We start from the raw sequence: 12,143 nt of genomic DNA on the forward strand, positions 1-12,143 counted from the left end.
TTGGTTAGCTTAACCGTGTAAAGTAAGATTGAACTTGATGCTCTCCTCTTAGAGGAAATACGTGCCTCGGAAGAGGCCTCTGGTCAGTTTCTTAGGCTACAGAGCAAGGGTAGGTAGCACACCCATCACCAAGCAGAAGCAACTGCTGGTCCCATGACTCCAGTCCTCAGACCGGTTTGCCAAGCTGCCTGTGTCCTCGGGAAGCCCAGACCCTGCTGGATTTGTGGTCCCTATTTACAGAGGGAGATGGGGTATTAGAGCATTTCACTAACGAGGCCACAGCCATTAGTATTAAGTGATGGGGGGTTTGAAGCCACAGTTGGCTAGCCTTTGAAGGCACTGTTCTACTACAACACCTGTCCCTGAGGGGTTCATACCTGCAAGGCTAACTTTAAAGGATGAGTACCTCCCTGCTGTCTCCCTTCGGGGCCCACATGGCTCAGGAAGGGTTTGAAGCCCTTGTGGGTCCTGTGCCGAGCAGGCAGTGGTGACAGGGAGGTGGGTGCTGGAGCCCTGAGGCCCCACCTCTTGGAACTCCTATCCTGTGAATGAGACAGATCCATCTAGACATGTGTCGGGCATCTATTAGGAAGTGCCCACAAGGCTGGAACCTGACAATTGGGCAAAGGGAAGGTTCCGGAACTCTCTGGAGTTCCCTTTGGCATTGTCTTGGTCTCCTCCCTGGCCCCATTTATTAGATGGTCCTGGGAGCGCCAATGTCCTGCTGCCCTCCCCCATTTATTCCTGAGGCAGGAGCCCATCAAGATACCCCTTCCCCTGCCTTCAGCAGCAGCAGCCAGAAGACAGACTGGCCTTTCAAGGACCCACCATCTTAACTGGGTAACTACCACATAGTGGGAGCTCTGCTCCAGGTCCCTCAATAGGTCTGGTTGTGGAGGGAAGCTCCATCAAGGGCATGTCCTCAGACTCTTCTTGCGTATCCCTCTTTTTGAGAAGTCTTGAATTTAGCCCTAGAGTTGCACAGAAGCAAGAGCTAAGAAGGCTGGGGTCCCTGCCACCTGCAGATGCTCACACCATTGGCTCAGATCGGCGCAGGATGGGGCAGGGGATTAAACATGGGTCTTGGAGACAGACAGGGCACCTGGGGAGCTGAGCCCTGCCCTATTCCTGACCAGCAGAACCCTGGCCTGATGCAGGGCGCTGCCTCTGGGAAGGCCGTTGAAAGAGCTCTGCTGCTTTCCCAGGACGAGAGGCTATGAGGGGAGGAGAAGGGGAGGGGTGGCTGGGCTGGGCTGGGCTGGGTTGGGCTGGGTGTGCAAGCTCTTTGTTGCTTCAACCTTCCCACTCCCGGCCGTGGCAGCAGCTGCACGGGCTCGGGCGTCCAGCCCTCTGTGCCCGAGTGCTGCAGGCAGAGTGAGGATAAGGACCCAGCCCGCAGGACTGGGTCACCCAGGGAACCGGGCGTTCAAACACTGCTAAGAGGCAGATTCTGGGGCCCCGCGTGGGTCTTCCAAGCAGAGACCCTGAAAGGTTGGATGCAGGATGGAATCTGTGCACTTACACCTGATAAACCATGAAGTTAATCTTGTCTCTTGTTGAAGCGTCCTGGGAGTCAGAGGCGCTGCCGGAAGGAACGTGCTGCTCGGAGCGGCCTTGTCAGGGTCACTTGATCTGATCTGTGCGGTTATTAACATCAGTGCAATATTGCTGCTCGTTCTGCCACTCTTAGTGCTAAAGAGACAAGGCCGATGGGTGTTTGGGCAGTTCTCAGGAACTCAGAAGTCACTTCTGCCTGTCCTGCGTGCTCGCTTCATCTCTGGGTCCTTGAATTACAGAACAGCACTGAGGGGGGGGGGGCAGGGCAGGGATTCACCCCTGCTGTGTGTTTGTGTAGATGGTGGCTGGGACATCGCCTGTTGGGGCAGCCCTTCCCTCGAGGATGCTGCTGGTGGTTCGACCCCCAGCAGGCACCTGACTCCCACTGGTGCAGAGGAAACCCCGGGCCCTTGGCGTTGAACAACCCTTCCTCTTGTGGATCATCATCACCCTGCTGGCTGCCCCATGTCTCCAACCGAGGACAGCCACAGGTCCCTGAAGCCCGACGAGGAGGTCTCATCCCTCCCCACACTGCCTCTGAGTACCGGGCTTGCCCGCTGGGGAAGGTCTCCTCTTTCCTCCTCTTAGTCTGTAAATAACCCTCCTTTCCAGCACTTCAAAGCCCCTCCAGGGGCAGCCTGGTCTCCTCGGCACAGGTGTAACCAGGACTCGGTTTTGCCTGTGACGAGGTGCAGAAAAGCCTGCGTGTGCAGGAGCCACGGCAGCCGCTCACATGGTCTGTGCATATGGACACGCACAAGTCCTTGTTTATAGGTGACACCTGGAAATGTCCAAGGCACGACATGCCTTCGAGAAAATGACGAGACCCATCTTAGGGGTTATGTGAGGACTGCCTAAGGTGGTAGAAGCCAAAGACCTGATTCAGCTCGCAGTGTTTGCTTAATATCACTTACCGATTCATCAGTCCGCACAAGTGTTTGAATGTCCAATAACCTCATTTCCCAGACGAGAGAGCCCGGAAAGAGACATTGACTTGCTCAGTGTCCCACAGAAAATTGTCGGCGTGGGGAGGCTGGGCTGAAGGTCTTGGTGGAATCCTTTGATTTGAATCGTATGGTGTTGGAGCCGGACAGGAGCTTGGAGAGACCCCAGAGTCCCTGTGTTTAGATGGCCCTCGTGCACTCGCCAGGGTGATGGTGGGAGCAGCCTGGCCCAGTCCCCTTCCTCCCCAGAATTGCCCCATGAGTGTGCCCATCACAGGCTTCTGAGTGTGAGCCACTGGAATGGAGGGTGCACCAGCTTAAGAAATCCTTCTAGACCCCTGCTCTAGCCCAGTGGTGCTCAGCCAGGGGCGAGTTTGCCTCGGCAGACATGTGGCTGTATCTGAAGATGTGTTTGATTGTCACCACTAGGGAGTGTTACTGGCCTGTAGGGGTGGATGTGCCTGGAGTGCCCAGGACACCCCCTCCAACAAAGGGGCATCCGGCCCAGGGTCCATCAGGCCCAGGTTGAGAAGTTGGTGCTTTGGGGGTGTGACACTGATCCCCAAGCAAGGAAGGACCACAGTGTGAGTCGGGGGAGGGGGCATGGGGCTGACAGGTGCATATGGACCCCTGCAGGTCTTGTTAAAACGTAGACCCTGACCAATGTCGTAGGTCTCTAGTGAAGCCTGAAAATCTGCATTTCTTGTGCTCTTCTCACTGTGCTGACTGGTGGTCTCTCTCTGTCCTAGGGTTCCCTGGGCCTGCCTGGTCCCCCTGGGAGAGACGGCAGCAAAGGCATGCGGGTACGTCTGCTCCCTCCGCCCTCTCCACAGGCAGCCTCTGGTCAGAGCCCATGTCCTTGAGGGGGCGGCCTCTGCTGGGGCGTGAGCTGGGCTTCGTGTATGCTGGGACACTTTGAGGTCCCCAGAAGTCAGTGTAATCATTTTACCGACACCAGCTGCAGTGGTGGCCACAGGCTCTGCCTGGTGTGCTTGGACGCGAGTTTCTCCCTCAGGTGACAAGGAGTTCTGCTTGGGAGGTCTTGCTGTCCCAGCGCTCAGGCCTGGAATGAAGTCCCAGCCCAAAGCGGGGGACTCGCCCAGGTCCCTAGTTCATAGCTGTGGCGACCCAAGCAGCACCTCATCTCCTGCATGGGGCCCCCAGCCTCCCTCTTATCTGTTCCCTGACTCCCCCTCCCCACTCCCTGACTCTGAGTTGGAACGCGCTCCAGAAACCCAGACCAAAAGTGGTCAACTTGGGCAGGCCAGTCTACTCCAGGGCAAAGGGGTCCTCCTCACCAGAACCCAAAGGAAAGTCGGTTCTAGGTGTTCCCTTGGTGATGTCCAGCATGTGTGAGCAGGTTTCAGAGCGGGAGCCTTGAACATGAGCCCCTCCTATGTCTGTGGCCTTTAACGCTCCTGGACAGGAGGCCTGGGGTGGAGAGCAGGAGAGAAAGGGGGGCTCCATACTCCGCAGACCGCTCTCGACCCCTCCGGATGGCCAGGCTCCTCCATGAGAATTCCTGCCTTGTCTCTCCAGTCACTCTGCTTTCTCCACTGCTATGTCTGAGTCTGGTTCTGTTGGCCTCGAGCAGCAGGTGCGAGGGGCTGAGCTGTGCTCCTTGCATTGAAGACCAGCCCCTAGGCTCATGGGACATCTCTCAAGGGCAGCCTGGGTCTCCTTTCCCTGGTGGTTACCTTGTGTCTGGGATGGGTTTTGAGCTCCCGACACAGATGCCCCCGAGGCTTTGGGCTGCCCCGCTGTACCTGGGCCTGTGTTGCCCTGGGCTCTGACCAGCCCTGTGTTGTGTTTGCAGGGGGAGCCAGGAGAGCCGGGAGAGCCGGGGCTGCCTGGCGAGGTGGGCATGCGGGTAAGTGGCACTTTCCCCCGATATCCCCAGGGGATAAGTCTTGGTGCAAAACCAACTGCTTTAGGTGTAGAGGCGACATGCATGACTTCACTCCTCACCCGTCCCATATAACCACATGCATGCTTCCGTGTATATGTCATGACATAGGTGACTTTTCCTGAATTCTTACGGAAAGGGAATCACACCAAACTCTGCTGTTTATCTTTTTCCTTTAATGACAGATGAGCTCCATCTTTCCAAACTATTCTCCTAATCGATGTCTTTCTTTCCATGACATGGGTGCATCGTAACCTATGTAACCTTTTCCCTATTATGGCCCTAAATGTTGTCTCTAATTTCACTTTTCTCTAAAATCAGTACAGCAGTAAATGCATGCAGGGTGTGTGCATGCGCGCGCGCGCATGTGTGTGTGTGTGTGCGTGCACAAGCACTAACTCTTGCATACTGCTGTTTGTTTCAATAGAACAGAGCACCAAGATTGGGATACTTTTGACTAAGGAAATGCACCTTCTAATGTTAATAGATTTTAAGAAACATCTCCCAGTCAGCTGCTTCAAATCTGTAGCAGTTGAAGGCGCGGGCAGCAGGGGAGTGTCAGGGCTCTGCAGACCTCTTGGGGTCTTGTCAGGACTTGCCCAGGCCCTGCTGGCCGTCGGGCAGAGTGTGAATGAGGAGAGGCAGGAATCACGCAGCTTGCCCAGAAACTCGGCCCCCGTCCTGGCAGGATCGTGGGAAGACCACGGGGCACAGGGCAGCTGGAAATGGAAACTGTTGCACTGGCCTCCTCACAGCTCAGAGGCAACACACTCTGACTGCTCCTTGAAGTTGAGCAGACTGGGGTGGGGGTGAGAATCATGGTGACTCCTACTCTCCGAGGCAGGGGGTGGCATGACCTCTAAGTGGAGGAGGGACAGCGTGGGGCAGGCAGAAGCAGGGATCTCTGGGTATTGCCTCCGCCCCTGCCTCTCCTTCTCTTGCCCACACCTCTCTTGTGAACACTGTTCCGCAGGGATTCCAAGGACCACCTGGACTCCCTGGGCCTCCTGGACACGTTGGAGCTCCTGTAAGTAAAGGCCTTGGGAAGGGGTCCTGTTCCCTTCTGCAGGGATTGGGACCCAGACCCCTGACATATCTCCCCTCCTGTGTCTGTACACGGAGAACCCACTGCCTGGCAATGGCAGTGAAGGGTTGGTGTCTCTTCCTCGACCAGGAATGCTGAAATGTTATGGCACTTGGGAACCTCCTGGAGATCAAGTTTAAATGCACATTCCCAGGACCCCGTTCCCAGACAGTGATGCAGCAGCTTTGGCTGAAGTCCGGGAATCTGCATTTTTATCCGGCAGCCCAGGTGTTTCTGAGACTTGCCCTAAGGAAGCCACTTTCACCAGCCTGTCCAGGCCACCAGTCCAGAAGGCCGTGGTGTCTGTTAATTCCCAGCCCCTAGAACAGTGCCAGACCCAGGAGGAAGGTTCAGTCACCACATGCCCCTTGAAGTAAGTGACGAACAGACATGTGCAAGGAGCGAAGTGGCTTCTTGGAAGTCCAACCCTATTTTTGGTTCTCATTAAGAGCTTTGAGATTATCTCCAAACGAAAGGAGGAGTATAAAAGGTCATTTTCAAGCAAGGCAGGCTGCATAACCTTGGGGGGCATTTAACACCTGCCATCTGTGTGTGTCTGGCCAAAATACTTGGATGGAATTAAAACAGCAAGGATGTCCAGCTCCCGCCAGGGGCGGGGTGGTCCCCAGAGCCTCTTCCCTCTGGGATAGTGGCCTGTGGTTCTGGCCCTGTGCCTGTTCTGTGGGGACAAGGATGTAGGTGTTATTTCTGGAATCAGTAAGTGGGCTTGGGCAGGCTCCGTCCTCTTCAGCATACTCTGCCCAGAATGTCCAAGAGTCCTTTCTCCAGGACAGGAGAGGAGAGAGGGGGAGCTCCTGTAGCAACGCAGGACACATTCAGGCCCCTCCAGCAGCCTGGTGCCTCGAGCTGTTGACCTGGCCCTCGAGCCTGCCCGGGAGCCTTTGAGGGGTCGCGCACGGGTGCTGGTGGCCCCGGAATTTCGCTCCGTACCCCGCACGTGGCAAAGGGCAGGTGCGTTCGTGTGCGGCTCCGCTCCTGCACACCAGGCTGGGGCAGGACCCAGCAGGCACCACGTCTGCAAGATCCTTGTGCCATAACCAATGACGGGTGCCGTCATTCACTGACCATTTGCTCACCCAGCCAACAGCCATAAACTTCAAGCGGCACATTCCAGATTGTGGGGACGCGATACTGCAGGGACTAAGGCACCGCCCTCGGGGCTCCCGTTCTCCTGGGGGGAGGCAGAGAACGTGTCACACGGGGCTGAGTGCTGGGGGGACAGTAAAGCGTGGTCAAGGGGAGAGTGGCTGTGGGCAGGGTCGGGGGTGGTGGCTGCATTTAGATCCTGTGGTCAGAGAAGCCCACACCTCGGCGGGAACTTGAACAGCTCGGCTCACAGCGCGGAGGGAGCTCTGAGGAAGGTGGAGTGGAGGCAGGACAGGTCAGGAGCCCCCTCCCCAGAGGAGGGGGAGGAATGGGGCTAGAGGCACCCAGATATCACGATCTGGACTTCACCATCACGAAGGGATGGCAGGTTCTGGGTGGCCAGGGGCACGGATTCCAAAGCCACATTCCCACCGTTGGCCAGGCAAGCTGAGGGGCCAGGGTGTGGTCAAGCCTCGCCCTGGGGAATCCCGGGGAATCCCGGCCGGGAGGCCAGCCCCGGGAGCTCACCTCGCACCCCAGGCCTGAGAGGGGAGCACGGGCTGCTGTGCGAGTCCCAGTGCCAGGTCGCCGCCGCATTCCCGGGCAGGCTGTCCGCGGACCCTCGGACTTCCGGAACAGAGAAGCTGACCGAGCCGCGTCCCTGCTCTTCCCTCTCCTTTCAGGGTCTCCAAGGAGAGCGGGGAGAAAAGGGAGCCCGAGGAGAAAAGGTATTTACATCGGCCTCAGCCCGTCACCGCAGCTTTCCGTGGCGGGGGGTGGGGGGGCACCGGGACTGTGCTGTGCTCGCCTGGGGTGCCCGAGAGTGCACGTAGGATGCCCGTGCGGTTGCGATGGTGCGTGTGCGTATGGCGCGTGATGCATATGGCGCGTGTGCACGAGGACCGGTGCAGATGGGGCGCGTGCTTCCCACCTAAATGTAAGCGCGCGGTGGGAAGGTGTGGGCTCAGCTCCTGTGGGCATCTTAGCCCCTCACAGAGTTTGGGGTTTCCAGGCCAGGGGATGGGAAGGTGGGTATTGACAGAGCCCCGCTGAGACTCCGAAAGTCCCGATTGCTGCCATGGGCTCCCCTTTTCCCTGGCGTGTTCTATGACTTCTCTGCTCCTCAGTTACCCTCTTAAACCAAACAGAGGGTGCGTGGTGACAGCTGGGGTGGGGACCCAGGTTTGGCCTCGCTCACCAGGCGCTGGGAACAGACCCACACTGAGACTCTCAGGCACAGAGTGCCCCAGGGACTGGCGTGCTTGAGGAGGACTAGGGGTCACCGTCCCTTCGTAATGTACGCCAGCCGACCACAAGGGGACCCTCCGACCAGACCCCTCCATGTGAGCTCCTGTGGTCGACGGCTCAGGGTGCAGCTGGGGAGGAGGTGGTGTTTGGAGTCTCCTCCCGTCCTGTCCTCAGCGGTGTATGTTTTTTTCATCTCACAAGAAGCCTTCAAATTATTACTTTAATTTTATATCAATATATTTGGAAAATAGTAAACACTAGCCTGTACTTCCGCCATCCCGATGGAACTATGAGAACACGTTGGCCTGTTTTATGAAGGACTTGTTCTAGATCTGATTTCATTTTACACAGATACCCATGATCGTTTCGGCTTTGCAGCCCGTCCTGCCTGATGTCCCCATGTGTGGTATGTCTGCCTGGTGCTGCGGTAGAGTCTTTATGGCTCACGACTCATTTTAAGCGTCTGCACACCGTTCCGGTGCATGAACAGACCGTGATTTATGGGTTCTGCCCCCTGTTATCGATCTCTTCGGGTTGTTCCCAGTTTTTCAGGATTAAGAATAATGCTTGGGTGAATATTTTTAAACTGACCGCTATATTTATTTATTTAGTTTTCAAATTTAGGCTTATTTCCTTAGGTGGCTTTCCTGGCAGTGAGGGTACCAGGGCAAGAATGGGAACCCGTGCATGGCTCTGGGAGCGCTCTGCCACGTTGCTTTCCAAGAGATTCTTCAGAATCAAGGGAGGCAGGGGCTAGCGTGGTTTCCCACCTCAGGCTCCAAAGCATGAATTCTTTTGGCAGATTGAATTTTGATTGTTGTAATTCAAAACGTAAAATCGCTTACCCCGTGGTCCTTGGGGTTTGCATCTCTTGGTTCTTTTGAGGAAGAACATGTTCCCGCACGTTGGTTTACCAGATCTTCTTTCTGCGGCTTTCTGTCTCTTTCTTTACATTGTGGGGACCTGAAGGTGGTATTTGGAATAACTCGGGATTCGGGCCCCGGGTGACACGGCTTAATGGGAAGTAGGGGTACTAGCTCCAGAAGAACAACAAGAGGAGAGGGAGCTCAGGCATCCAATGCATGGTGAGCTCAGCATAGATTCTGGACAAGAGCCCGGGCGGGTGGAGTTCTGTCTTGGCTGTCACCTGTGGGCACAGAGACACAGACCTGTGCTCTGACTTGGGGTTCCAAACAGGCCTCCCCCTAGCGTCTCCCTCGTGCTCCTCCTGGGGCAGGTCCTGCACTCACGCCATGTTTATCTCTGGGTCCCCACTCCCTGGGGGGGGGGGGCACCTGCCACCAAGCACCCGGCCAGTCTTGCTCTGCGGGCACGTTGGTGTGGCACTGGTCATCGGTGCGGAGTGATGCAGGAACCAGAATTGATCTCAGGGTACACAAGGCTTCACAAGCAGATGGATGAACTTGGTCATCTTTGGAGAACGTGCGGGGCGGATTTGGAAGGTGCATTTTAGCACTCAGGCTCAGGTGATGCCGCAGGAAGGGATGGGGAACAGGATGCTTCATGTACGTCATGTCAGCCAGGAGATGCCACAGACGAAGGCGCTGGGGCCCACAGCAGGAGCATAACCCCGTCCGAAAGATGCTTTTCCGAGCTTCCTGGCTGCAGCAGCTCCAGCTGCGCTCCCGGGGACCCAGGGTTTCAGTGAAGGCTGCGGCACAGAACTGAGGGCTCTTTGCATGTCTCACGAGAACCGGCTCTGCCACTTACGGGCTGGGAGAGCCGCGGACTGATGGAGAGCCTTTGCTCCTCCGCAGAGTGGAAATACGCATGTCTTCCCCAAAGCTCGTGGGAAGTTTGGGCAAGATAACAGAAGCAGCGTGTCCAGCACGTAACCAAGATTTGCACACATGCTTCCTTTCCCCACCTGCATTTCGGGGGAACGTCAGTCTGTACATACCCAGGACTTTGTTCTTGCCAAACCTCGGCTTGGACGCAACTGCTTTCTCCCCAGGCAGCACCGGCTCGCTTTTCCAGCCAGCTGTTGGGAGTCCTGTATTAAGACTTTTGTCCAGCCAAGAAATGGTGCATTTCTACCAAAATCCTAAATGATCCAATCTGGAAATGACTACAGAGAAGCCTGGGGAGCTCTCCTTATTTTCAGATGGGAAAACCAAGCCCAGGGGCTTTTTCCTGATGCCACGTGGCCAGTTGTACAGACAGCAGGTGCTGAAAACACGTCATTCGCAGCGTGGGCTGTCCCCTCCGTGGCATACCAGGCCTGAAGGGTTACGGGAAATCTGGGGCAGGGGAAGTTCCCTTGAACTCTCTGCAGAATGGCCACAGCCCCACCCCTGCAGCCTCCAGGTGAGGCCCAGGAGAGGGCTTTCAGCCCGTTTCCTCGCTGGCCTGTCTCTCCAGGCTGCCCCAGGTGGCTCATCACGGTGGAAGAAGCCCTCCATGGTGGCTCTGGAGTCAGCCTGCCTGTGCCTGACTCCAGCCCTCGGCTCTGCAAACGGTGTTACCTTCGGAGAGTTATTTAACGTCAAGGCTGAGAGTAACTGTATTATTACATAAGGCTGCCAGGAGCCTGCACTGCGTTAGTATTTATAAAATGCGTAGAAAGTGCCGGGCGACATTTGCTGCATGCGGAGGGCGAGGAGCAAGAGAGAGTCAGAGACAGAGAGAGAGGGAGAGTGCGGGACCGTGAGCCTGGGCGGGGACAGTGGGGGAGTGCGAGCCTGGGCACTGCTAGCTCCCCCCGGGTGTGATTCCGACTTCCAGGCTCACTTTCCGGGCAGCCCTGCGCAGAGCTCGTCTCTTCCCTGCACCCTCCCTTCCCGTCTGTCAAGACGCCCAGACTACACGCATCCTCCCTTAGGCTCCTTTCCAGTTCTTACATCCGATGGGTACTTAAAACAGTTTATTTTCTCGCAGGCCTCTCGGATTTCTTCCCTCAGCAAGAAGGAAGTTTCCATCTCCCTTTGAGACAGGCCCATTGGTCACCTGGCCTTGCCCAGCTTGGAGCCAGGCCACAGAGAGCCAGTGCGCTTGCATCACGGAGCCTGCCTCCTGACGGCGGCATGGTGGGGTGCTGTGTGCCTACTGGGGACAGCCCTCACGGGAAGCTCTTGCAGAAGGCATCTGTGTGGGGACGCCTGGGTGGCTCAGTTGGTTAAGCAGCTGCCTTCAGCTCAGGTCATGATCCCAGCGCCCTGGGATCGAGTCCCACATCAGGCTCCTTGCTCAGCAGGGAGCCTGCTTCTCCCTCTGCCTCTGCTTGCCATTCTGTCTGCCTGTGCTTGCTCTCTCCCCCTCTCTCTCTCTGATAAATAAATAGAATCTTTAAAAAAAAAAAAAAAAACCTTTAAAAAAAAAAAAAAAAATAAAAAAAAAAATAAAAAAAAAATAAAAAATAAAAAAATAAAAAAAAAAAAAAAAAAAAAAAAAAAAAAAAGAAGGCATCTGTGCAGGCACAGAAGGTGTGGGGCCCTGCAGGCCTGCAGGCATCCTGGCGATTGAGGGGCAGGAGAGCTGAGTAGTTTGTGCAGGACCATGAGCTCGGGACAGTGGGCAGAGGGACAGTCAGAAAGACAGGTGCCCATGCACATACCGTGGAGCCACAAGGGGGTTGCAGTGGGTCCCCTGCTCTCTGGAAAGCTGGGCTCCCAGGACATATTTAGGGAGATGTGATGCTCATACTCCCAGGCCCTGGGGTTCCTGTCCCGGCTAAAGGACAGGGGAGCCCAGATGCAGCGACCCCAGGAAGCTGCTAAGGACACCGATTTGGATTCAGAGGAAACAGGTTTGCACCCTGGCTCTGTGTCTCCTAGCTCTGGGTGCTCACAGGAGCTCACATCCTGTCTGGTAGCCCCTGACTCAGACAGGGGGTCTCCACACGTCCCAGTCCATTGTGAAGGCAAGACAGAGCCTGGACCCTGAGAGGACCTCCTGAAATACTAACAAGGCAGAGTGGGACTTTCCGAGTGTCTGAAGCCATGACCCGCCCTGGGGGACACTGGCCCCCGTCTCCACGGTAGGAAAGCCATCAGGGAGACATTCCCCCCAACCCGCTGCCTCCTGGGACAGGAAGATTTACCCACCAGGTCTCACTGTGACAGGTGTTTGGTGAACCCCTCACGGGGTGCCAGGGGCACTGAGACAAGTTTCCTCTTTCACATGGTGAAGGCTTACGTGGCAAGGGCTCACCAGACCCACGCCACACAGCCCTCCCACACTAACCTGCACACCACCACCACCCACACCCAGAGAGGTCCAGGCACCCCGGCAGCCTCTGTGCCACCGCCTTGAGGGCTCTCTGCTTTCATGGGGCGCG

The 12,143-nt window shown here is 56.4% G+C and overlaps 1 protein-coding gene across 2 annotated transcripts in view; it reads left to right on the forward strand.

Moving 5' to 3' along the window:
• The window catches only part of COL22A1 (collagen type XXII alpha 1 chain), a 236,355-nt gene that overhangs the window by 85,884 nt on the left and 138,328 nt on the right, over window positions 1–12,143 (forward strand). For both annotated transcript variants that reach the window (XM_059165553.1, XM_059165552.1), the window contains exons 13-16: window positions 3,251–3,304; window positions 4,318–4,371; window positions 5,381–5,434; window positions 7,282–7,326. In XM_059165553.1, coding sequence (XP_059021536.1) covers window positions 3,251–3,304; window positions 4,318–4,371; window positions 5,381–5,434; window positions 7,282–7,326 — 207 coding nt within the window. The remainder of the gene's footprint in view (window positions 1–3,250; window positions 3,305–4,317; window positions 4,372–5,380; window positions 5,435–7,281; window positions 7,327–12,143) is intronic.

The sequence above is a fragment of the Mustela lutreola genome, chromosome 3 (assembly GCF_030435805.1).
Source record: "Mustela lutreola isolate mMusLut2 chromosome 3, mMusLut2.pri, whole genome shotgun sequence".
Lineage (NCBI taxonomy): Eukaryota > Metazoa > Chordata > Mammalia > Carnivora > Mustelidae > Mustela > Mustela lutreola.